The sequence below is a fragment of the Pseudorasbora parva genome, chromosome 3 (genome assembly GCF_024679245.1).
Source record: "Pseudorasbora parva isolate DD20220531a chromosome 3, ASM2467924v1, whole genome shotgun sequence".
Taxonomy (NCBI): Eukaryota; Metazoa; Chordata; class Actinopteri; order Cypriniformes; family Gobionidae; genus Pseudorasbora; species Pseudorasbora parva.
Window position 1 is genome coordinate 56,810,779 of NC_090174.1, and position 27,781 is coordinate 56,838,559.

The following is a 27,781-nucleotide window of genomic DNA, read 5'->3' on the forward strand; positions in this document are numbered from 1 at the left end:
CTATATTTTAAAGTAACAAGATTATTGATGGGGAAAGAAGTTGATTCCTCGACTCTGAATTGTCCTGGAGTTGGGATTGACCCTAGCACAGGAATCTACCTTTGTTGTTGACTTTTTCACTCATTCTCTATATAGACACGGCAGTTTAAGGCGGGCGTACACTGTGCGAATTCGGACACTCGGAAGGTCGTGAGATATTGCAGACGCTACGAGTCATTTAATTTGATCATCGCATCAAATCAGCTGGTACACGGCACGACTGTTTGCACCGCGAGCCGGCCGCGATCACACCAGTTTTCATGTAACACAGACACCGGAGCTTTCAATGTTGCTGCTATGGCTTTAGATAGCCTACACAAAAATAAAGAAAAAAGGTGTGAAAATGATTTGTTGAAAAGCAGAGAACAGCCATTCATTTTAACCTAAACAACCAGAGGGAGAGAGAAGAGTGCACGTGAGAGAGAGAAAGTGTGTGTGTGTGTGTGTGTGTGTGTGTGTGTGTGTGTGTGTGTGTGTGTGTGTGTGTGTGTGTGTGTGTGTGTGTGTGTGTGTGTGTGTGTGTGTGTGTGTGTGTGTGTGAACGCAGTATGTGGCAGCCACTGAGCTAGTCATATAGATTGAGCGTATGTGACGTGCTTGTGCATGATTTGGCAATAGGGGACAGCTGGTAAAAATCGGGCCGACTCCCCGAACTTTTTAAACATGTTTAAAAATTATCGTAAGGTCGGGAGGTGCTCTTAACGTGCTCGGCTCGTCTCGTATTTCCTCTCACACGGTGCGAGCCGCGACCATACGAGCATCCACGATGTCCACGCGATTTCTCCCGAGAAAAAAAAATCGTCTGCGAGTTCGTACGACAGCAAAAATCGCACCGTGTACGCCCGCCTTTAGTTAATCAGCGATGAGTGAACGAAATGAAGCAAGGAAGTTGTGAAATTCATTATTACATTACTTTCTTTATTTTTTTTATTTAATTCTGGCAACATATTCAACCATAGCTGTTTCTCATGAATTTTACCTGTGAAAAATTAGGTATTGGCAACAACTAGGTAACGATATTGAGGCTACTCATCATTTCGAGGTAATGTGTTTTGATGTAAAGAGTCAAGAAGTCGATTTTGTCAACTCCTATAGTGGAGTTGGCGTTTGAGTTGGAGTCAAAAAACAGGAATCGATCACCCATACATGAAATGGCATTTAAAAACAATTTTTCCTCCGTTTTGTGATGTATTTACAGATGAAATGAGCTATTTAAACAAATAAATGTAGAGTGGGATTTGATTTTTTTCTGAAGAGAATGATTTCTGAAGGAAAATGTTTTTCATTAAAAAAAGTTTATTTTTCTGACCCCATTGGCAGATTTTTGTTTGTTTTTGTTTTAAGCATACAGTCACTTCATTTAAAATTAGATATTAAAGACTTCCTTAGTACCTTGTATACACCTATGTATTTTGATATAAGATTGCATTTGCAATGAAAAACAAGACAAAACAATTCTAAGAAATACATTTTATTGCAGTGTTTTCACAATCTAGGGCTTTTCATTCTAATTTTGCGCTGTGAAACGTGTGTAGTGTTAAACAAAGCAGTGTTAGGATGCTTTCACTATGGCAGAAAGGTGAAAGCAACAGACTTGGTTGCACGCTTAAAACTGCAGTCTGTAAGTTTTGCCTCTGTGACGCCATCTCTGTTTGAAACATGGAATTGCAGTTATTTGCAGAGTTATCATCTGTACGTGAGCTCTGCGTCGGCATGGATTAATCTAATGTTAAGAAGTATGTGCGGCTTTGCTGTCAGACACCTCACCGTTGTGGATACGATTCTACATCTGAGAGTATAACCCAAATCAAAATGTTCACTGGAAAATGTAATCTGAACTAGTAAGTAACATGTCTGCCACTTTTGGGAACAAAACATTACAGTAACTCATGCTACTTATGGTGATTAAATCTAACAATCATGTATGACATCATACTGTGCAAATTCTTGCTATTGTTATACTTGTTTTTTTTTTTAAATTGTTAATGTTAACAGCATTAGCATTGCTACGTGTATTTATTATGGTTACCTGTAGATTTAAATTTCCATACAGTCTGATCTTTTGCTTTTGACTACGGATGAATCTCCATTTGTCACTGATGATGTCATTTGGGCCTTTCCAGATTACAGTCCGCCATCAAAATGATAAATTTAATTCCTCAAGCTGCTATGAGAGAAGGCTATAAATGATCCGCTGAGGAACATGCTTTGTACGTGCTCCTTGCGTCTCGTGCGTTACTTTTACTTCCCGGACTCAGTATGTATACAGACGTGACATTATGACGCAAAGACATGCTTGAATTACCCGCGGAAATCCACCAGTACCACTCAAATTATAACACATTATTACAAGCTTACCATTGTAAATGGGGCTAAGGGAAAGAGATAGTTGAATACTGGCTTGTTGTATACTTGCTCAAATTTATTTTGGATCATTTTTAACCTAAAAAGTTACAGACTGTCGATGAACATGTATTTAGTTCAATAAAACACATGTAAGCCCTAGTGTTGTCACGATACCAAAATTATGACTTCGATACGATATCAGACTAAAATATCGATATATCGATACTAAATCGATACCACAGTAAAAAAATAAATAAGATAAGATGCTTAATATGACAACAGAACTTGTTATTATTCATTGTTATTTATTACTAAAAATTCATGTGGCCAGCATGTTCCTTAGGGTTGGGCATCGTTTTGATTTGAACAATTATTGATCAATTGATCAATTACTATTAAAATTATCTCACAAATTTTTGCTATCTCAATGTATTTTTTACAATGGGGTAATTGTGTTGCAGTAGCTTACACACAGCACAAGAAAGCTTGATTTCGAATGGTAAATTGAATTAAAAAAGACGAGTAAACAGTAATAAAATAAGAACAAATAAACAGATTACAAACAATAGCACAAATAAATACAATAGAATAGAAGATACAAATTAAACAGACTGCTTTATTTTTTCAGGTAGGTCTAACATTCAGATAAGAAACTGAATTAAAAAAATGCATAGTAATTACATTTAAAACAACATTGAATAATGTTCTTTGTAAAAAATTCAATAGCGTACAGATGAAACTATTAAAGTTACACAAGTTGATCAGTCAAGAGCAGTTGATCGTGTCTTTTTGTAGTTTGAATAGCAAATGACTGCGGTCCCTTTAAGACTAACAGACGCATGGATCCTGAACACTGTTCCTGTTACTCGTTCTTCCTGAACTGTTTGCGACTGTGCTTACATTAATACTCTTCCAGATGTGCACTGATAATTCTTTGAGTGTATTTGACCAATAATAAGCTGGAAAAGGAAGCAAATGTTTGCACTTGTATCATGTCAGAGGCGGCTTTATTACGGTAGGCTATGTGTGTGTGCGCTTCAGATGTGGAGCACGAAATCTGCGAGGATTAGTAGAATTAATTTATGTGCAATCCCGCGCAAAATTCAGACCGATCACTCACTAACACTAACACACTGTCATGAGGAAAAAGTCCAGCAGAACGCGCGTTCGCCCGCTTCGCCGTGCTCAGAGGTTAACCGGGCTGAGGGAGAATATGCCGGTGTGTGTCAACTCGCTGACGGTCAGAGAGGAGAGCGCAGCTGATATCGATACTGTAAAAACTGAGAATCGTATCGTTTCAGATATTCCAGTATCGATATATATCGAAATATCGATATTTTTGACAACACTAGTAAGCCCAGGTAAAAACATTATCCAATCAAAATAACTAAATATGTATTACAGTGACAATAAAAAAATGGGCTCACTCAGATTCTGTCGGTTGCATGACCATACAGTTTGCTTTCTCATATCACTAGCATTAAAGGGTTAGTTCACCCAAAAATGAAAATGTGATGTTTATCTGCTCTTTGGTTGCCCTAGGCGAGATGGAGTTTTGCGCCCCCCATACCCCCCCAATCGTCTCTAATTCAGCACAAGTCTGTTTACCTACTCCTAACCGAGAAACACTTATTCTTAAACACGTTAGACGCTTTATTTCCACTTTTCTAATATTTTCTCAATTTTTATTGACAATAAATGCTTTTCCGATCTGATATGTGATGGGAAAAGGGAGTAGAGTGAGTGTGGCAAAAGACGGATTTGAACCTATGATCGGTTTGCGTCAACTTGATGACATGCGTCTTACCCCTACACTATAGCCACAGTAAAGAACAAGGTGATTTTCGTAATTTAGTTTGTCCCAATCAAACGACAGAATATTTCTGTTTAATGTAAATAATATGGCATCTAACGTTACTCCAGTAAAAACAAAAAACAAAAACAAAAACAATAAAAAATACTGAGAGAGAGGACCCACTTTTTATTTGCTTCCGATGCCCATGTAGAGAGCATTTGTACTTTTCATAACTAGCACGCATATGATACGTTATCCACATTTATAACATACTGGACTTTGATATTTAAATTAAATCCATGTAGGTTATTGTTGATTTGTCAGTGAAGTTATGTTTGTAATACGTAGTAATATGTAGAAAACTAGCAAGTGATAGCTTACAGAAATCAAACGTCCAATATGTCCAATATTAGTTGATAATATTGATAATACTAATATAATAATATTGATAAAAGTACATTTATTTAGTTTGACAACTTATTGGCTGAGATAAGAAGACTAATCTCTATACTGGGCTTTCTTTTGATCTTGTTCCTTTCTCTTTTTCCGTCCCTGTGCATCCGCGAGTTTAGACGCCTTATTTTTGATGAACGCGCAAGGGATGAGCAGAGCACTTGCCTGACCTAATGCCTGAACCAATAATCAATAATCACCATCAATTCAATCTAATAATTGATAAGTAATTAAACGTGTGGCTAAGGGGGCGCCCTATGATGATTATTTTGTATTTCGCTTGTTCTGATTCTATGCTTAAAGGGTCATGAAACCCTACAGCTAAATTTTTGAGATTTTAACAGAGGTATGTGTGTTGAACATCATTGAACATAATGTTAGCATCTGTTAGATTTAATTAAAAGGGGAATCTGGTCAATTTTTATGTTTTTCACCCTATTTTCGTCTTCCGGGTTTAAAAACTACATTGCGTCCACGTCACAGCTTGTGACGTACCATCGCTCTAATAGTGCTACGTGACGCATCGGTGTCTCATTATTATTAATGAGACTGAGTTTTCTTATCCTATGAGAAGACACCGTCTCTTAATTATTCATGACAGCACGTGGTTCTTTCAAATGACAGAAGTGACAGTCTGCGTGTTCACGGAGTAGATGAGAGGAGTTTATGATGGGTCGTAAGTGTTTGTTTCCCTGGTGTAAAGATTCGGGTGTGTTGCATGGCTTTCCCCGCGATGCTGCCAGGGCTAGTCTCTGGCTGCGGGCGGTTGGTTGGCCATCAACTAGCGACACCTCAAAGCTTTATGTGTGTAACAAACATTTTTCGAATGAAAGTTACGAGAACTGGAGACAGGTGGACTTCGGTTTTGCTCAGCAACGCAGTTTGCGTCTTGCCGGCAATGCTGTACCAAGTCCGGAGGACTTTTCTATCTGAACCATCTTCCCCTGGGGTTTCAGGAGGAGAAAAGTCCTCCACCTCAGCAGAGCCCTCTGTACTGCTTTTACTGTAGTCTTCACTGTCGCTGTCCATCTTTATTATGGGTGTTCTGGGACGCGCGTAAGTTAGATCTCGGCTATATGTACATAACGGTTGTTTTTTTCGATCATTTTTTTTTCTTTAAAAAAATATGCATTTATACTGTGTATACAAACATAATTCTATATTTATAAATGACAATAATAATTGTGTATGCATTTCTATATTTTAAACAATTCCGATTAATCTAATATATGTAGCAAGGCATTCGGTTACTTTAAATGGTCAAACAGACGGTTGTCAGTGTATTTTATTGGACTTTAATTTTGCCAGCTTTAAAAATCCTGCATTTCGTTACGTTTAACCCCATATTTTTGTTGAGATTTGGCATGGGCCACTGCTCTGCACTGATAGATGACAGTTGCTCGCCCCCCTCTTTCTTCCCCTGCCTCGCTCTGCCACACCCACCCCCTCCCCTCTTTTCACGGGCATGCACGCCCATTTAAGTAGCATTTTTCAAAAAGATTACGAGGTGGATTTGAGCTGAAAGAGGGGGTTTCATGACCCTTTAAAGTAATGGGCGGCACTAGAGGGCGCTCACGCCCCCAACACAATTGTCGCCCTAGGCAACCGCCTAGCTCGCCTATAGCAAAAGCCGGCCCTGCCAACATGTAGGTGTGTTTGTTTCTTCAGTAGAACACAAATGAAGATTTTGGCTCGTATATCCCATATCCAGAGGATATTGACCTCACCGGAAGTGACGTGCATCTATCCAGTGCGTGTTATTGACCTTACCGCAAGTGGCGTGCATTCCAGGCTGTCGGATATAGCGTTGTATTTGACGTAAAAAATTATATAAATACGGCTCGATTTCTCACACAAACTAATCATTTTGTGTCTTAAGATATCAATGTGTCATCATGAGCCACAGGGCTCTTTGTGCATATTGTCTAAACATATTTTTTTTGTTTGGCTCTCCTAGACTTGTTACCCATTCACATGATCATATGACCTACACACAGCAACAGTTGGAGTTAAAAATCTTCATTCGTGTTCTACTGAAGAAACATACACACCTACGTGTTGGATGCCCTGGGGGCAAGCACATAAATATCAAATGTTCATTTTGGGTGAACTATCCCTTTAAATGTGCAACTTTAACAAATAAAATGTATCGATGGTAACAATTGTGACATTTAATCGTTTTAGTCGGACTTGCATGTACTGTATTCACATTGTTTTAACCGCTTGAGGAACTACTAATGTTTGTGTCCTCTTAGCCTTGACAGTAAACTACAGTTGTTCTTTCTCTACTAATACTAAATCAAGTCAACACATTATTTTAAATGAAAACATGTACTGTAGTGTACTGTATACATACGTTTCGTCCCCTTTTTTAAATCTGCACCTGAAGTATCCCGCTCAAATCTCATGTGTCAAAACAAACTCCATAAAACATAAAAAACAGCCCGCGGCAACAGTGTTAAAGTAGCCCAATTCTGCGGGAAAACCATGTCAGTGATTTGGCATCCAGAACAAAATTGGCAGGTCTGTGGGCAACACTGTTGCCGCGGGCTGTTTTTTATGTCCGCGTGTTGAAGCGACCCCAATAATGTTATCATATTTAGCCCCGGGAATGTACCCTCCCCTATACCCATATTTTTGCTGGAACTATCGTTTATCTGTGCTGATTAATCAGCAAAACTGATTAATCAGTATATCATTCTCTATCAACACAACCCAGAAATCTGTTTATTCCAGGTTTAGAATTACCCAGGGTTAACTGTTTCAAGTGTGAAAAGCCCTTCTGAATGTTTTAAGAGTGAGTTTGGTTGTCACTCTTGATAACTGAACTCTGTGTACAGATCAAGATAAAGTGTCTAGAAGAAGAGTGACAACCATATTTAAAAGGAGCGAGTATGTGGCCTATGTAGGAACAAAACTTGCTTGTTTTTTCTTGCTTAAGAAGGATTTTGTTTTGTTCCAGCTTCATTTGGACTGGGCTTGATATGTGTTAAAGGTCAACCTAGTACAAATTGGAAGAATAGTTAAAGGTCAAAGCTTAAAGATGACCTCCATCACAGCTCGTTATGTTTGGCAGAAGTGTGTGTGTGTTTCACAGATTTACTGATTGATTGGTTATCCAGAAGCCTCAGTGAGAGGCAGCCGTGTTCATTTGTTTGACCTCACTTTCTCTTTGTCTTTCTTGTTTATTAGTTTTAGTTAGCTCTCTCTCCTTTCTTGAAGTGTTCAGATTGTTCCAGTCTGCACAGCCCGTTCTGCATTTTTATTGTAGGACCATTAACTGCACAAACAATTGTATTGTGGTGTTTTGTTCCCGTAGTTTAAATGTTAATCAGCCATCCATTTTTATTTGCATTGAGCTGTCAATCAAATCACAAGCATGAATTAGTGGCTGCTTGAAATAGCATACTATCTTACTGGTAAATGGACTGCACTTATATAGCGCTTTTATACAAAGCGCTTTACATTTTGCCTCACATTCACCCATTCATACACCGACGGCGATGTCAGCCATGTAAGGCGCCTCGGGAGCAGCTGGGGTTAGGTGTCTTGCTCATGGACACTTCGACACTTGGTCAGGTGGAACCGGGGATTGAACCACCAACCTTCTGGTTTGTAGACAACCTACATGAACCACTGAGCCACTGCCGCCCCTTTCTACTATGCATACTATCTTTGTAGAATGCACAGTATGCAGACCGTCTGTTTTTGTAGTATGCACAGTATGCAGACTGTCCCAGACGATATTTGCCAGAATGTACGGTATAAAAAGACTGGAATACTGTATCCCATAATGCAATGTACTTAACCTGACATCTTTAATAGAATTTTAATGCTTTAACTATAATCAGGCTGCCAAAAGTTAATTCAAGTCACCTTAATTTATATAGTGCTTTTTACAAACAGATTGTTTCAAAGCAGCTTTACAGTGATAATAGGACATTAATGGAAGAGAGATTGTTTTGGCTGTACATCAGCTCTAGAAAAAAGTTATTCTCCAGCTAAAGGAAGTTTTTGATTCATTTTCAACTAAAATAGGAAAATTAGAATGCGTTCTGGCCGGTCATTTGCATGACAACAGTGTTTGGTTAGCCTAAAAATCTAGATGCACTAGCGGCAGCGAATGTATTTTGCAGCCAGGGTCATCTAGCAACTCTCTGTTGGCTTGTGAGCTTGAAAAACCAAACTCTGGTCAGCCAATCACATCGTGTATATAGTCGGTGGGCGGGCTTAAAATAATGATGGTTCCGCATGCTACTTGAAAACAGAAGCTGGCGAACGGCGGTCTTTCGATTTAGCTTTGACCGCGACTCTGGAAGACTTGGAGTTAAACTTTTCTTTGAGAAAAGAACGGCACTGAAGTCATTCTTAAAAAAAGATGTGTTTGGAGTTTTGCCGACCGTATACGGCAAAAGTTGAAGCTACACTTCACCACCTTCTTTGCTCTGGTTGGTTGTAGCGCTATCCTATTGCATGCAGAAGGAATTGGTTTATGACAACCGTTTATCCCGCTCCTCGGATTGAGCGGGGCCAATGGTGTGTTCCCAGAACAAACCTCTTGATGTGGGTCTGGCTTGTCAGGCTAGTGTTTCGTGGCTTGAGAACGAAAACTTTGAAATAGGTTTTGAATTAGTTTTGAAACCATACCGTTATCATCTTTGTGTAAACTTCAAAAGTTGAATCTGTGAGAATGGTGACAGCATGCACATAAGCACTACATGTTTAGTTTATAGGCAACCGAATTTAAATACGTATGTGCATTTTTTAAATGTTTTTTCAAAGTGGCCACCAAATTTTCTTGTCTGGCATGCAAAATACAGCGTTTTTAATCGTTTCCGTGGATCAGTGTGAAGAAGAATCGTTTTGATAATGTTTTTATCTGTACAGAGGGAAAATGAAGGGAAGGAGGCCTTCACAGGGGAGAGTCTAGTTGACACGGTCTCTACTGACACTTCGGAGTTTAAGAAATCACACACACACACACACACACACACGCACGCACACACACGCACGCACACGCACAAACACACAAAGAAGTTTTATACTGCACAGTAGTATGCAAGACACAGTATGCTAGTATTCCATGCAACTGGTGTGTTTGGTTAAAAAAGTCAAAGGGAGGGGGGATTGAAAATATGGGTGCGTGGTCTTAAAGTGGGGGCGGGGTTTGGCCCAACTACACTGGGGCTACTGTGTGTAGGACTGTGAATAATCCCCTCCCCTCTCTCTCTCTCTCTCTCTCTCTCTCTCTCTCTCTCTCTCTCTCTCTCTCTCTCTCTCTCTCTATCGCTCTCTCTCTCGGCAGTCAGTGTGAAGCTGTGATTGAGACTGCTGTGGGGTGTGCAGTTTCTCACATTCTGTAGAGGACACACATACACACACACACACACTCAAGAGTGTGTTGAGCAGACAGCTGAGGGATTCACTCGCTCCCTGGAGCTGCGCGCACGGAAGATGGATCTCTTGAGGACTTGCTTGCGTTGCGTGCTGGTCATTGGACTTCTGGGACTCGTGGAGGAGAACTTGGGTGAGTGTCAACCTTCAGAAAATTTAGTGACTGCGTGTTTCTAATGCAGGATTTGTAATGCAGCTGGTCTCTGCGCTACGGATCGCCACACACATTCACTCAGTCAGATGTTGTTTTTGTATAGCTCAGGATAAGTTCTCATCTAGATGTTCATCAAGATGTTTTTTCTTTAATTCCTTGGCTTCACATTGAGTTTTCTGATTGTTCATTGCAGACTTTGGTATCTTGGCAAGATTGAGCACATTATTAAGATACATTTTGGGACTTTATTGGAGAGACATGCAATTACTAGTGTCTTTTTTCTTTGGAGAAACATTTAAGCAGCAGGTAAATTCAGTAAAACTTTCCATTTGCTCTTCATTTAGTCTCATTTGTATCTGGGGGCAATCAAATATGCTAGATTGGGGATAGGGATGAACATAAGTAGTTAGTGTCTATGATGGTTATATCCCTGTATAGGAGAAATGATTGAGATTAAAGAGATTTTTTCTGAGATTTGTCTTTCTCAATGAAGCTTTGTTAGTTTGTACAGTATATGTGCTTTATGGTGTTCTGTATGTTGGCTTATACAAACCTCATAGTGATGGTGTACCAAATGGTCAGCCAGGTGTTGCTGTGTGTGTTTCTCGTTTTGTAGTGTGGTATAAGCCTCTCAGCTGCTAAACACTTGTTTTACACACAGTTGGAGGTCCAGCTTTGAAATCACTCAGTGTTTAATTCATACAACAGGCTCTCTTTCTCTCACACACGTTTGTTTTTTTGTGTTTTCTAGACAGACCTGTTTTTGTTATATTAATGACCATTAACTTTGCCTTCCAGAAATAGGTTAATTTGCGTACTGAAGGAGTCTTATTTTTGAATTTGCTGTATTAAATGTAAAAAATGTATGAATTAACATCAATAGATTATATATTTATAATAAATTAATATAAATAATTAAATATACATAATAATAATATAATAAATAATATGAATATTTAATACAATATAATAATGGTGTTTAAATAATATTATAATTTATTGGTATTTATAATGGAAATTAAATATATAATTTTATAACTTACATTTTATTAACTTATATTGCATTTTTTAATTTGATAATTAAATTATAAATATTATTTAAACATAAATTGTTATAATTTAATTATATTTATGAATGCAATGTCTTTTAGCTATTAATAAGTGTCCATATTCTCCTAGGAGCCACTGTATTTTAGTAAAAGTGTAACTTAGCCAAACTTGACTAATCTTAACTTTATCTAAGGTAGAAGGAAATTGACTTGACTGCTCTTATCCTTTTTGTGTTAGTCTTTGTGCACATTTATATTCTCCTTTCTCTGTCTCTTTCTCCTCCTGAGCGGTAAAGAGAGAGTGAAGCCATTTCCATCATTTCCCGTCTCATAATATCCTTCAGACACGGTCCAGATCTGTCTCCCAACACCCAGACGCACAATGAACTCATCTGCTGTCCACCGAGTGCAGAGGAGCCTGCGGTGTCTCTGTCAGACTTTATTTACAGTCCACAGCATCTCACCCTCTCCATCACTCCTGCACGTCACTCCCACTGCCGCCACACAAACTCACGCATGTCGACTGAGTGTAGAGTGTCTGTAGAGTGTCTGTCTATGCTGAGTACGTCCTGTCTGCCCTTTTAACAAGGCCATCATATGTTTGTGTGTGTTTGGATGCAGGTCTGCCACTTGTGGAATATATAAACTACTTACTAGTGGTGCACGATTAGTTGAAGTAAAACAAAAATCACAATATGGCTTAGTGTAGTGGTCTCAAATGCAATTCCTGGAGGGCCACTGCTCTGCACAGTTTTGGACCAACTCTAATCAAACACACCTGATCCAGCGGCCTTCAGGATTACTAGAAACATACAAGCAGGTGCGAGTTGAAGCTGGTTGGAGTTAAAGTGTGCAGAGCTGTGGCCATCCAGGAATTAAGATTGATCAAATCCATTTCATTAAATAAGTATATGTGCTTCTTGTTTCAGAGTGAACCATCTTCCTAAAATTGTAATGAGCAGCGCTTATTATGATATTAATATATAAATATTAATATATGTAATTTTATAGTTGTGCTGTAAAAGAAAAATATATTAATTATAATTATTATTAAATACTTATTAATAATAGTAACAGTAATAATAATTATATTTTATAGTATTTTATTTTACAGTGCATTTATTATTATTAGTCATAGTAGTATTGATTATTATTATTTTGTTGTCATATTGATATATTATTTGCTACATTGTTGGCAAATTGTGCTGTCCTATAAACAAGCACGGCAAACCTGGAGCTTTCTTTAAATTGCATTTTAAACTTCAAAAGCTTTTTTTATCTTCTCAAATCTTGCAGTATTTGTATGGTTCCATAATAAAAACAATATTGAGAGGTTGGTTAGGCCTGGAAGACCACCTCAGACTAGTCTCATGTAGCCAGACCTTCAGATTGATAGCAGAAGATCTGGACTCGCATCCATTTCATTGGCCAAGGGCCGCCCAAGAGGATGTCTGATCGACATGTAAAACAACTTATCACGTTTTGGGGGAATGAAAATGTAAAGTTGATGTCCCTAGGATAACAGACCGGTGTGCATCTAATAAATTATTTATTTTTATATAATGGCATTTTTGTACAAGTTAATATGATTCTTTAGTGTCTAAATGAAAACTTTGTAATATACTTTAATTAAAAATTCTCATTAGTATTGTAAGAAAACACTCATTTTACCTGGTCAAAAACAGCTCTGTTTTCAGCAAGCCGTTCTCGTGCATACGGCTTTAAATACTAATGAGCTTTGCTCACTCCGCCCCTCTGTTCTGTGGGGGCTTTCACACACACACATAAGGAGTGTCACCGTTGACAACAGATGAGCATGGCGACGCGAGTCTCTGAGGAGATCTGTGCAACTTTAGCAATATGAACCGTAGTCTGACAATGGGACAAGACGACAGCTCCAACAAAATTCAACAATAAAGGCTAAACAGGACGTTTCTGAATGGTTGGTTAACGAAATGTCACTGATCTGTCTTTATGTACTGGCAGGGTAACGTTAGCGATGAATGCTATGTGTTTACTGATGTTTACATTAGTTCATTGACAGAGTGATGTTACAGCTAATGCCAATAAAAATATTTTTTCTGTAAATGTCGGCTTGTCAGTGATGCTTAACGTTATCAATGCAGTGTAATAACTGTTTCAACACGATTTATATATTTTTTGACAGTAACTTATAAACCATCTACATAATTAAGCTTATGTTAGTTACCACGCCCACGTTAACTTTATCACCAGCGTACACAGTTTGTAACAATACAATAACCATAACGCGTTGTTCATTATAAACGTGGGATTATGAATTATATTGAGAACGTCATATATAGAAAGCATGCTGCTTTAGCTGCATTCATCCTGAAGCATGTAACTTTACGCGTTTCAAACTACTCACTGGTGAGAAATGCTTCAAGGTTCGCGCAGACATAAAAGCATTGACGAAAACAAAACTCAGCCACTGCGTCTTGAGCGGTTTGGATTTAGGAACATCAGAATGACTGCTGTGTTCATTATTACACCCAAGAACAGAACACTACAATCGCTTAGACGCCATTCTGCTCCAGCCTATTCACAATGGCGGACTGTGACAGAGCTCGCTCAGGGCGGGTCTGAGATGAAACTGCTTGTCAATCAACAGTCGTGGGAGGGGGGTCGGGCCGTGTGACGTCACACGGCCGAACGGCTCGATTTGAGACAAGGGAAAACATATAAGGAGATTTAAAAAAAAAACACTGGATGGATTTTTATCATTATAGGATGGTTGTGTACAGGCACTGCCAACACACATTTCCATACAATCAGCTTGTAAAAGTGCATGTACCATTATATGACCCCTTTAAAATGTTGTGCGCTTTTACTGCAACAATGGAGCCACTAACTTCACACACTTTTGATAATCCAGCGCTGAGTTGATCCTGATAAGCGCTCATTGTCACAGTTGTAAACACAACAGCTTTTTTCTTCCATGAGGGGGTGGTTTAGCATCACAGCAGCTTTGTTTCCAGACAAACCATTAAAGAATGCGACATACAATTCTTGAAAAAAATCATCCAATCAAATGATGACTTGTTTCAAACTTGTTTCAGTCAAACTCCTGAAGTGTTTCCCATTTTGTCTGCCGTGTCCATCAGGTGTTCAGCCAACACTCCATGGGCGTGATGTCTGAGGTTGAGACTAACCACTTCCAGCAGCCTAACCAGCAATACATTCTTGGTCAACCAGTTTCACCAAGATGTTTTGCTGCTGAACAATATTACTATGTCGGTCCACCAGCTAGATTAACACTAACCAGCCTGGACCAACATTGGTTTGAGGTTGTGTGATTGTCTTCTCTGGACGTCTTCAGTCCTCACTCACACTTCTCTAAATTGCTCACTTCCTGTTGAACTTGGAAAGAGGCCATGTCTCACATCCCATCCTAAACTCTCTCACCTTTACTGCCCTGCCTGTCATCAGCGTTCTCATCACCTTCTCACCTCTTTGGGAGGTTTATTCTCTGATGGCTTTGATTAATAATGGCCGCTATAGGTTTGTCTTTTTACTGTCAGCAACCACCTGTTCGATAAATGAAGTGTTTTAGATTTAGTTTTACAGCATATTCACTCTTGAAAGTTAATGTTCTGCTTTAAGTTGCTCATGGAGACCATATCATGGGTCCAGCTGCAGTTGGTTTGATGGCTGGAGTCCAGGAGATTGTGATGGACAGCCGGCAGATGCAGCTCTGCACTGGATCTCTGGAGTGTGGGAAAGACAGAGGTGTTAAAGAGAGAACAAAAAGCATGTTTGAAATGGTGCAATACCGAGAACCTGAGATTTGCTTGCATGTAATTTTGTTAGTCACGTATTTTGATGCCAAGTGGGAACACAGTACAGAGTGTACAAAGTCATACTCAAACATACTTTAAGGGCCATGACACAGCAAGTGTACGTAAAATAACTAGCATCGGCTGTGCTTTGAAAGCTGACTGTGTTGTCGCCTCACGTCGACTTCGGTCAAAATAACTGCGCTTGAACACACCTAAAGGACTACTAGCGTCTGTCAGCGAACATGTGCGTTCTGTGTCTGCGTGTAAGGACATAACTCTACATCAGCTGGTATCAATAATCTATATTCATCATTCAAAAAGGGATGTCGTCATACTCAATTCTAGTCAGATTATGAGTCTGATTCTGCTCCATTAGGCTGTAATTATGGGGCGTGTTTCAACCGAACCAGGAAAGACCTCAATTGGATAGACCTACAACCAATCAGAGCAACGCACCGACCCATAACATTAGTTGTCAAATGTCAACAGAACCTAACTGCACTGTTTCCAAGTCTGCGGTTTTCCCAAAGGTTGTTTTCCATGTCCATGGGTTGAAGTAATCTCAATTATGTGATATATAGACCCATAAATGCGAATTTTAGCAGGCAACCATGCCAAAATAACACATTTTACCCCCAAACGCCATTACCCCCCCCCCCCCATGAGAAGCTATTGTTTTGGGCTAGTAGTTGGCAAGTTTTGTTGTAAAAACTTGGCAACCCTGTCTGCATGCACGCTGGAATAGACAATCTTTGCCAGTGTTGTAAAAAAAAGAATGTAAGGATCTCTCTCTGGTAGTCCATCGATGTCCGATGATGACTTCTTCTATGACTTGTGTGTTCTTTGATGACTGTAAAGTCCGATGCGGGAAGCACACTGTCTTTTACAGACAGGGCATGTAAAAATGTCTCCGGATTGCCATGGGGGTGCGGGAACAAGCATTGCCTGTTTTCTCTGATCTCTTTTAGACAGGCGAAGTTCAATTCTCCTGGCTTCATAGCTTTGTGCTCCATTCTGACATAGTTGCCACCAGAGTGTACGGTTTGCGGCACTACTTTCCAGGGATAAGGGGTTCATCCCACACTTCTTAAGAGAGGCTTTTAGTTGGTCTTTCAGTCTCTTTTTTTGACCTCCTGCAGAACGACATCCAAGATGTAATTGCCCGTACAATACCTTACGTGGAAAGCGACTTGATGGCATTCTCACCACATGACCAAGCCATCTAAGTTGGTATAGCATTAGAGTTACTTCTATACTCCAACAGTTAGCTTTTTTCAGGATATCAACATGTGGCACTCGATCTTGCCAAGTCACCTTAAGGATACGCTGCAGGCATCTAATGTGGAAAGACTCCAACATTTTGCATAGATAGTCCATGTCTCAGAACCATACAGAAGGGCGGTGAGGCAGATTGCCCGATAAACAGCAATCTTTGTGTGGAGATTTAAATTTGTGTTACTGAACTCTCTTTTCCTCAACCTCCCAAATGAAGATGCAGCCTGCTTGATCCTATATCAGGGCTCTCAAGTCTCACGCATTGGGCGTGAGACTCACGCATTTCAACCCGTTCACACGCTCACACGCCACACCTTGTATTTCTCACGCAGAGAAATCGACAGGGTAACACACACTATAAGTTGCGCGCTATTAGAGGAATCAAGCGAGTTCCCCATAGAGCAGGGCTATTCAAATCTTACCCTGGAGGGCCAATGCACTGCAGAGTTTAGCTCCAACCCTGATCAAACACACTCACCTGTGATTTTCTAATGATCCTGAAGACTTTGATAAGCATTTTCAGGTGTGTTTGATCAGGGTTGGAGCTAAACTCTGCACCGCATTGGCCCTCCAGGGTAAGATTTGAATAGCCCTGCCATAGAGTATAGAGCACGGCCCTGCCACGCACCAGTTAATCTAATAAAATTAGAGACCGAACAGCCAATCATAAAATAGATTTGCTGTATCTGGGTAAGATATAGATATTCCCTCCACCCAATAACGTTTACGTTCTGATTCCAACGTCACATTCTGTGAATCACGCCACGGCCTGGCTCATTGAATCAAATGCTCTCTGAAGTACCGTTAGTTGGCAACTAGAAGCCCCGATGACAGACCAGACGAAGAGGCACAAACGGTGTTAAGTTGGTGTGTTTTCTATTCTCAATCCCTCAACAAAATTTAAAGGACACTCAATCATGATTTGCATGAAATGCCTTTTGCTATCACGTTATAGACCTTTATCACAACTCTGATAGCAAAAGGCATTTCATGCAAATCATGATTGAGTGTCCTTTAAATTTATATGAGATGTATAATGGATTCACTGCATTTAGGCCAGCGAAGCAATATAGTAAAATTTCAATTTTATTTTTATTTTTCGAATATTAATTACAAATCGAATATATTCGTGCTCACCCCTATTTTTGGAAGTTGAAGTGTAGTGATATAAAATTTGCAATGCAAAATGCAAAATGGCAATGCATTTCAGTATTTAAATTTACATTTTCCATACCATGTGTGCAACATTTGGAACAAAATGATAATTCAAATTGAATAATATAATTTACACTTGCTATTTCCTACACTAGTTTAACATATAATTTAAACATAACTTGTATATTGTAATACTTTATATAAGTTGCAAAATTAAAATTAAAAGGTATTACAGAAATAATTAGATGTGTTTAACATGTTCAAGCAAAAATTGTAGCAAAATGATCTTTTAAATGTTATTTTTCCAAATTGCATTTAAACTCCCATTTAAGATTCTTGTGATTGCATTTTGATTATATATCCCGCAATGAATGTAGCAAAATTCAATGTGGAATTGAAAATGCAAAACTCCATCTCGCCTAGGGCAACCAAAGAGCTAGAGCCGGACCTGCCGCTGTCATAAAGAGAGGAAAAAATACAACCATACTGATATAGCAAACAATAATCATAGGCAGCTTGTCTACGATTAATTGAGAGTAAAATAATCTCTGTTGTAAACCACAGTTCACTTCAGTGCGACCATGCTCATGTTAAGGTGCAACCAACCTCTGGGCTGAAGGCCTCAAAAACCTGCTACCAACACCAATAAACAACACTAACCATTCTCTCTCTCTCTCTCTCTCTCTCTCTCTCTCTCTCTCTCTCTCTCTCTCTCTCTCTCTCTCTCTCTCTCTCTCTCTCTCTCTCTCTCTCTCTCTCTCTCTCTCTCTCTCACACTCACACTCACACTCACACTCACACTCACACTCACACTCACACACACTAATTAAATGCGGTTTTTTTTTAAATTTGTACGAATGTGTAATTATTCATATCAGACCCCCGTACCCAGCCAAACCCCGTTGCTGCCGCCACGGCCGAAATCTCACTCTGAACTCAGTTCAAAACTTGAGAGCCCTGCTATATTGAATATCTTGATCTATGCTACAGTCATTTGAAAGATAACTGCCAAGATATTTGAAGTGTGGCACTATAGTAAGTGTGGAATCATGAACAGTGAATACTGGTGGCTTTTGTGGAGGATCCGAGGACCACTGACAAAGGACTTCCGTTTTCTTGATATTCACAGCTAGACCCATCCTGCTGTATGCTTTAACAACAGCATTAAGAGTATTCTGTACTAAGGATACACAGTTACTTACCAACATGATCATCATTTCAGAGAGAAATAGTGGAGGTGAATGCAGATACAAACAAGCTCTCCGTTTAGGATTAGAACAAATTCAACCCAAGCCCCTTTGATGACGTGCATGATTACGTTACTGTTGATCATCAGTCCGTCATCATCTAAAGCCCGCCCTGATGATTTCATTGGTCAGAACAGTTTCTGTTCAGGCATAATCACTCCTCTGTGGATCGAGTCCAGACTGAACTGCCCGAGCTCAAATGTTGTGAGCGGGGCTTAGTTCGGCTGGCATCCAGGCTAGGAAACCGGAACTAGGACTGCAGATATATAAACCACAAACAAAACTGCACTTGCTTATCATTTTGAATATCAATATATATAATATATTCCAGGCAGCCCATGCTGTTATGAATATATGTGCGCCTTAGAATGCTCAGTTAAGATGACCTAAAATTAGAAGTCTTTCATTGGCATCTTCACTTTCACTTGACTCGTTTGCTAAGCAGAACAGCCAATCAAAGTTCTGTCAGCGATGGTGCTGACGAATCCACATGCTCAGTCGGCCAAAAAAACAAACAGACGATGTCCAACTAGTGCCGACAATACAGAACACCAAAAAAACACTTGGCTGCACAACACTAAGCGACAGCCTGATGTTGGCCACCCGTCGGCTTAGTACACGTGCACAAGCGTAGACGTGAATGCTTGGCTGTCACATTATAAGCACACACTCCTCTACATATTTTTTCTAGCTTTTTATTTAACCCTTCACTAATCTCTGCCCCCCTTGGTTACTGTTACTAAAACACAAAGACAAGCTTTACAGTACGTTCCATGTAGCCTGGCTCCGCCCTCCTATGTACCTCTGCTCACTTTTCATTTTCCTTCTCCTTCAGTACTCCGTCTGGGATTGCGGTATATTCTCTGGTTTTCTCAGATCAAATTTTGACCGGTCCAATCAGCGAACAGAAGGAGTGGCTGAGAACATGACGTTGATGCTCTGGGCAGATCCAATAGTTTAAAACTTTAACAGAATAACCGCCTTCAAGGAATTTTACGCCTGTCAATGACCAGACTCTCAATACAAATGAAATGTACGAGAGTCTGGTAGGACCAGGCTACGTTCCATGTGAATGAACTGGAGATTTCTGTGAAAAGAATTTCATTAAAATGTTCTCATAAAGTTGCCAAAACTGATTAGATATCATTCTTACATAGGCTGGAATGAATTATGACATTGAAAAGCTTTTTTCTAAAATTGCACAGTAACATGATTAAAACCGCAGAGACTGAAAATCAATGGAGGTGAACGCTGAGTTCCTTGTATGACTGTTATTATTGACTTGTACTCTTTTTGCATAATTTCTGTCAAATTATCAAACCAGACTTTAGTGTCAGTGTAGATTATGATATTATATTAAGATATGATGCCATGAACCTTACAAATCCAACAAGTACACTACTATTCAAACAATGTGGGGTTAGATAATATCAATGTTAAAAACTGTTGTGTCTAGATTCTTTAAGGAATAGAAAGTTCAGAAGAACAGTATTTATTTAAAATTTAAATATTTTGTTACTTTATAATTTTGTAACAGTCTTTACTGTCTTTTAAAAAAAAATCAGTTTAAGGTGTCATTGCTAAAAAACACAAAAAACCTTTCAGACCCCAACCTTTTGAACAGTAGAGTATATTTTGCAGAAACTTAAAAATGAGAAATAATGAAGACAGCGACGACTTTGGTGATTGTTTTCTAATGTTTAAAGGGTTAACAGTGTTCAGAGGTGAAGTGTGTTTGCATTCACCTGTGTGAACTCATGAGCACAGAACGAGGCTTGAACGAGCCTCTGGTCTCTGTGTGATAACACACTTAAAGGATTTTGAATGCTGCTCAGGTGTGTCTCTGTATATGAGTCAGTCTGGAGCCTGAACTTTCTTGATTTATTAATGGCTTTTTAATGATAGAGAACAGCGGCACTGCATAGAGTAACACTCAGAAACAGCACTCTGTGTAGTCTTTCTGGAGCCTGTGCTGTAGTGTATTATTAATAAAGGTTAATGATGAGGAGCAACACTCATGTTCACATACAAACCTCTGGGCTTTTCATGTCTTATTGTAGATTTTTGTACTCTAAAATGTATAATCATTTAAATCTATTCATTTTAAAGATATGTGATATCCGTCCCAGCAAACTCTTTTCCGGTAATCACAAATGACTTTGATTGGTCCAGCCTGACCAGAAGGGAGAAAAGTAGCGGGTAACATGATAACAGCTGTTTTTCAGTTTGTTTAGTCATTTTCCAATTTAATAGACACTATGTAAAAAGAAATACACATTTGAGGAAATGTATAAAATATAGTGCTGTCAAATCGATTAATCAAATCTAACATAAATCTTTTTAAATAAAAGTGTGTGTACATAATTTAGTATGTTTTTAAAGCTATTTGAAATATGAGGACATTTGAAATTGTGTACATTTATAGTGTAATACCCATGTAGTTATACAAATTTGTGTCCTCATAAACCACATAAACAGAAACAGACACACACACACACACACACACACACACACACACACACGCACGCACGCACACACACACACGTCATCAAACCTGACCTGTTAGAGTCTAATTGGTCCACCCTTTAGCTTTATAGTATTTCAGGGATTCACAAACTTTTTTGTCAGCTAAACACCTTTAACATAAAATATTTACTAGAAGTACCCCCTGAGATTTTAATTTATTTTTTCAATAATTTAACAACACATTTGCATGTTAGCTGTTCTGTAATATTGATTAATAGTCACATGATTGTATATCAATACCTTCCATGTGACCAAATCTCAACTGATTGATTGCTTGTATCTGCAAAATTGTAAACTATATTATCGGCCAGCTCTAATCTCCAAAATGCCACTGTAAGGCATGAAGATTTGTTATATATTATAAACATTGAGGTCATGGCTTACTGTAAATCTGCTTTGAAACATTCTGTATTGTAAAAGTGCTTTACAAATAAATTTGACTTAGCGTAAATATTAGTGTTTATGTTGATTGGTTTTGTGTACATTTATTTTTTTTAATTTAACATTTTTAAGATTCAATCATTAGGTTTTCATCAACTCCCAACCCTAGTTTGGAAAACTCGGTTCTATTTCTCTGTTTCACACTAACCCAAGTGCATCATGGGAAGGAAGCAGCTGGATTTGGTATTTGAAGGTGTTGTGTGTCAGTCCATCTTAATGCCTTTATCTTCTGTCCTTTATAATCTGCCCTTTCTTTCATCTCTCTATCTTTAGTATTGACCCCGTCCATGGACACACCTGTTCCCACCTTTCATTTCTCACCCGATCCGTAAGCTGAGCGTTCCAGCGCCCCACCTGGACGACCAGCTGAGGGTTCATGTGCCTTCTTTTATTTCAGTTTGTGTTGAAAGCATCTGATGCAGGAATCATGAACAGATCTCACAAGAGAATGTGAGAAGTGTGGAGTTTAGCAGTAGTAAAAATTGATTTCTTGTGTTGAAATATTCACTGTTAAAAACCTAATTACCTCCTTTTTTTCTAAATAACCAGAAACTTTGGCTTGTATCATAGCTATCAGCCATGACTTGCTACTTATTCACTGGTGGTGCTCATGGGAGGGACATTCTCTTTCTAAAAAGCATTTGATGCTTGGATATGCCCATTAGTGATGATGAGTTATCAATATTTGTAGTCTTGGAGACTGCATATTTTCTTGTCTTGTAATGAGGACTGTACAAACAGGCTTCTGCTAAGTTTTAGCATACACAACGAAGCTGACAGACATTGTGTAAAGACTTTGATTTCTTGAGTTCCTTAAGTTGGCCTAAACAGAGAATGCATTTTTGTATTCTGTCTAGGGTTGGGTATCTTTTGGGATTTTTTACGATACTGGGGCCAAATCGATACTTTTAAAACGGTACCGCTGTCTGAACCGATATACTTATTTTATTTTTTAAAGAGCCACAAAAAGATGGTGGATGACATCTAAAGAATAGCTTTTTATTGAAAAAAATGTATTAAAAGTTTAAAGTATACTTAAATATTAGTGCTTTCAACGTTAATGCAAAAATATTTAATGCAAATAACGCAGCATCCATTTTTTCTGTCATCCTCTGGCTAGCGTTATTATATGACCATGCTCTTATTCTTGCGAAACCATTCAAGCATGACAACAAAAGAGAATGTGCTTGTTATATTTGTTATATTGTTATATTTTTTATAGCCTAATAAATGTTCAAAAGCTTTCAGGTAACTTGTAATGTTGAATGGCTATAATTAATGTTTAAAACTGGGGGGAATCAATTTCATAGAGACATAAGATCAGTAGTTATATTATCAGTGATACTGGTCTTTATTCATAAAAGATGCCATTAAACAAATATTTTAAATATACTGTCATTATTTTTTTATCTTTTACATTTAATTTGGAGATTAACTGTGAAAATATTGCATTATAAAATATATTAATAATGTATAATAAAAGTGTTTTTAATTGCGATTAATCTAGTTTTATCTAATCTAGATAAAACTTTATCCTTATTTTAATCGATTAACAGCACTATTAAATTTATAAATATAAATAAACACAAAACAGAACAAATTTACTATAAAACCTAACCCAACTACAATAGGCCTAATTTAACACTAAATAACAGTTAACAGCACTAATAACCGCCAAGTAGCCGGTATTATGCTGGAAGCCAGCTTCAAGTTTAAGAAATTATTTTGCAGAAATATAACCATATTGCCTTTTCTGGCTGAGTATTTTAAAACGCATCGTGTTATTATTTCCATAGTGGTGCACACCGCAGCCACAATAGTGCCTTATGACAGATGTATTGCTTTTTATTGCGTTTTTTCTTTTTTATTCAAAATATTCACAAACTTGTTAACCATTGTCATAAACTATCTAATATTCAGAGTTTCAAATATGTGTGAGTGAATGTGTTTTGTCATTTAAAACACTTTATAAAGATTGTTAGTTGTTCTATAATGCGCAACGGGTGCCGCCATGTTAGTTTGCGTCGGATTTAACTATATAATGTGTATCAGATCATGATAAGCAGGTTTTTTTTTTTTTTTCACAGTCCAAAGACATGCAGTTCAGATGGATTGGATATGGCAAATTGTAGGATTGTGTGTGAGAGTGAATGTTTCCCTGCACTCTCAGTGCTGGGTTGTGTCAGGATGGGCATCCGATGTAAAACCTGCACCAAATCAAAGGTGTGTGTGTGTGAGTGTGTGAGTGTGTGTGTGTGAGTGTGTGTGTGTGTGTGTGTGTGTGTGTGTGTGTGTGTGTGTGTGAGTGTGAGTGTGAGTGTGAGTGTGAGTGTGAGTGTGAGTGTGTGTGTGTGTGTGTGTGTGTGTGTGTGTGTGTGTGTGTGTGTGTGAGTGAATCAGACCCTGCAAATGAGCTAGGGAGATGATGAAATTATTTTTTTGCTAGTACTTTTGTGGATGTAAATGCTGAAACCTAAAATAAACATTACGTGGTTGAGCGTGTGTGTCTCATGCGAAAGCATGTTTGAATTAAGTGACGCCGAAATCTGCGCTCTGATTCAGTTCGGTTACATAGAAGTTATATAGGGGTTTCGGTACCAAACCCTTATTCCGTCTGCACTGTTTTATAATAGTTTTTCTATATACACGTGTTATGTACCATGTAAATTGCAGTTTTTGGACATCTCAATTCAAAAGTTCTTATTGTATTGCACCAATTGCAGTTTTTAAATGATGGACCAATCAGAAGCAACAATGCTGGGGTTCCCACACAACCTGGAAATCCTGGGAAAATAATGACCAGTTTTCCAGCCATGGAAAACATGGAAATGTCCTGGAAAAACCTGGTTGTCCTGGAAAAATCTAAAACCTTTTTTAGAAATTAGACTGCAAGATATAAGAACAAGTCCTGTGTGTACGCCCACTAACTCTTAGACTTGTGGTGAAAGATGCATTAGTAAAGTTTAAGTAGAAATCCTTCTTTCCCTTTCTGATTCCTTCTTGTTTGCTTGCTATTGGCCAGAGGGTCTTTCTTTTTTCTCTCATGTCATTGAAAGGGTCTTGAAATGGAAGTTTGAGTTTTCCTTCTACTGTTTATTTGAAAGTGCTGTGTTTATTTTATATTTCATAGAGCGTGGCGGCTGCGGGGTGTGTGTGTGTGTGTGTGTGTGTGTGTGTGTGTGTGTGTGTGTGTGTGTGTGTGTGTGTGTGTGTGTGTGTGTGTGTGTGTGTGTGTGTGTGTGTGTGTGTGTGTGTGTGTGTGTGTGTGTGTGTGGATCCGTGTGAAGGTTCGCTGGAATGTTCAGGGTCAGGTGATTGAGTTTCAAGATGACCTTGTAAATTACATCTCTGCATAAATACACACACAGAGCAATGGTTTGCACATGAACCTTCTGCACAGTCATCCCTCAAGCTCACGGTGTGTTAATATCAGCGTTCAGTGGGTGTTTGCTGGCTTAATATGGTGTCTGTGGGTGTTTATATGAACCTCTGCTGCCTGTGTGTGAGTGTCAGATAAAGGCAATTGCCGTCTCATCACCCCACAGCAACCTTATGTCATCTCAAGATGTTTAATCGCTTCTAGGAACTTGAAATCAAGGTTATCACTGGCACACCAGCTAATTAAGGTAGAAAGTCTGTTTTTACCAAGAGTCAAAATTACTTGGAAGTTGGAACTCCAGACGTCGTTTCATTCCAGATATGAGTGGAATTTTCTTTATTTACATAACAGACAGTTGCTGAACTCTCTTAGGAGCCATGGAAACAGACGGCTGTGAAACCAGCGGCGCATTTCAGACATCTCCGAACAAGAGACACGGTCAGCCTGCTATGATTGAAGATGTATGTTACATGTATGATATAATTAGGAAATGTGTTTAAGATACCAATACCGTTACAATGGAAGGCTGTCTAATTAAAATAAAAGTTTAACATTTCTAAAATTACACTCACAGACAGTAATATTAGTAACACATCCAGAAGTTCATCTTCTTAGAAATAGTCACATCTTAAAATGACTTCTTAGACAACTTTAGAGCTCAAATAACTATTCTTATTTATTTATTTTTAATAAAAAGGTTCATTCATTTAATTTTTTAAATAAAAGATTTCAGTTCTTTTACTAAAATAGAAGCTTCACATTTCTTAAACTTTGTATAACATCTGTAATACTTAACCTGAAGTTTATCCTCTTGGATAAGTAGTCTCAGCTCAAATTTACTTTTTAGACAAATTTACAGCTCAAATAACTATTTCATTTCATTTCTAAATATTTCATCTAATTTCAAAAGATTATGTTTCATTTTAAAAGTTTTTTTTTTTTTAAATGTACGGTTAAATCAGCTTTCAAATTCTGTCCATTTTGTCACAAAATTCAAACAATAATTAGTGGTTATTAAATGGGCTCTTAAATGTGACGTGGTCGATTTCTGTAGCGGCTGAACAGTAGCACTACAGCAGTCTTTTCTTTCACTTTAATACCAGTTATAGCACAGAAAAACATGCATGAACATCAGAAGGTATGTTGAAAAATTGATTAAAGTTTATTAAAAAAAATTATAAGAAGTTTATTAAAACTACCTTATGTGTTGTATACAAACATTTCAGTGTTATTATATCTGAAAGAAAATCAGTATTTTAACCTCTAATATATAAATGTACCAAATGAAACGGGTTCCCTGTATAGTTAACAGCATTATTTGGCAGAGATTATTTTTTTAAGAAAATCAAGCTATATGTATCAGTATCGATATTGGCATTTTTAGAAATTTATAACATTTTTGATAAATTTAGCATTTCATTTCTAAAACACACAATTATAGCAATAAGAAGAAGAAATATCAGTTCAAAAGGACTTTTTTGACAACGTTACAGCTCAAATAACTTTTTTTTCTTTCTTTTTTTACAATAGATTTCTTGCTGGTGCTTTAACCAAAATCGGATTCTTCACCTTTCTGAAACTCTCTACCTATAGGAATTACATTGGCAACACATAATCAAAAGTTCCTCAAGCTTAAAGACTACTCCAAGCTTATAATTTAACATTTTTTTTACTAAAGAATTAATTCAAGTGCTAGAGCAAATATGCGTCTGCATTTCTGCCTTAAACCCTTTGGCCTGCTTGTCTGCTATTCTTCCATTGTTAGTGCATCACTGCAGGCACGTTTCCCATTTGCTTTTACAAACTGAGGGATGAGTCGACATTATTGTCTGTGGTAATCAACAGCATTCCCCAAGATGCGCTATATAGACATTAGGCTCCTTTAAATCTTCATTATAGATTCACACACACAGACAAGACTGTGAATGTGGAGCGGGAAGCAGATTTCCGGAGCAGTCGGGCTTCTCTGACAAATTCGCAGTGATTATTTGGCTGAGTGAAGGAATGAAAAGTGTCTCTTTGTGTGAAAATCTCTGTCCTCAGGGGTTTTATTCAACCATCAGACTGACAGAGAGAGAAAAGAAGATTTTGATTGAGTTCAGGCCCATTCAGACGGCCGGTCTTGCTTGACAAAGCCCAGCAGATAAAGACACAGTTGTAGCTCTCTTTTGTGTGTTCTTAATCTATTATCCTGTCTTATCTTTTCTTCTGCTCATTGCAGGTTCACTTTCTTGCATCTGTTGTATTGATCTTTTTGTTTTCACCCGTGTACGCTCATTATCTCCAGACCCCTGCGGGTTTGATTGATGGCTCTAGGTTTTGATTGACAGTTGTATAAGGCTCGACTGTGGCCTACTGATGCGGTTGGATTTTGGTTTGGGTCAAAGGTCATACCTCTCGCTGGTGGAGCGTATGTGTGGATATGTTACTTCAAACGCACACACTCACGTGTGCGCCTTGCTGTGTAATTGGGGACACCCTGTCGAATGATATTGTTATTAATCCAGCTAATTATAATTACTATAGATTGTCCTAAAATTCATCTAAGCCTATAATGCTAAAATCCAACTTTTTTATTTTTGAATCAAGATATTTGAGTCATGTGCGTACTATAGTAATAACAGTAACTTATGCATAATTACAAGTTACTAACCCTAAACGTAAATCTATAGTAATTTCATGTAGTTAATTAATATTACTTAATAATGTACTTATCTGAGTAAGAAAT

At 38.2% G+C, this 27,781-nt stretch overlaps 1 protein-coding gene across 5 annotated transcripts in view; it reads left to right on the top strand.

The window, feature by feature from the left end:
* bmpr1ba (bone morphogenetic protein receptor, type IBa) overlaps positions 1-27,781 on the top strand; it is an 81,521-nt gene that overhangs the window by 38,758 nt on the left and 14,982 nt on the right. For 3 of the 5 annotated variants that reach the window (XM_067439601.1, XM_067439603.1, XM_067439602.1), the window contains one exon: positions 9,939-10,160. The exons of 1 other annotated variant lie outside the window; for it this stretch is intronic. In XM_067439601.1, the coding sequence (XP_067295702.1) occupies positions 10,088-10,160 (73 nt within the window). In that variant the 5' untranslated portion in view covers positions 9,939-10,087. Of the gene's footprint in view, positions 1-9,938; positions 10,161-25,404; positions 25,492-27,781 lie in introns of those variants that run through there. One more of the 5 variants, XM_067439604.1, reaches the window with a different exon arrangement.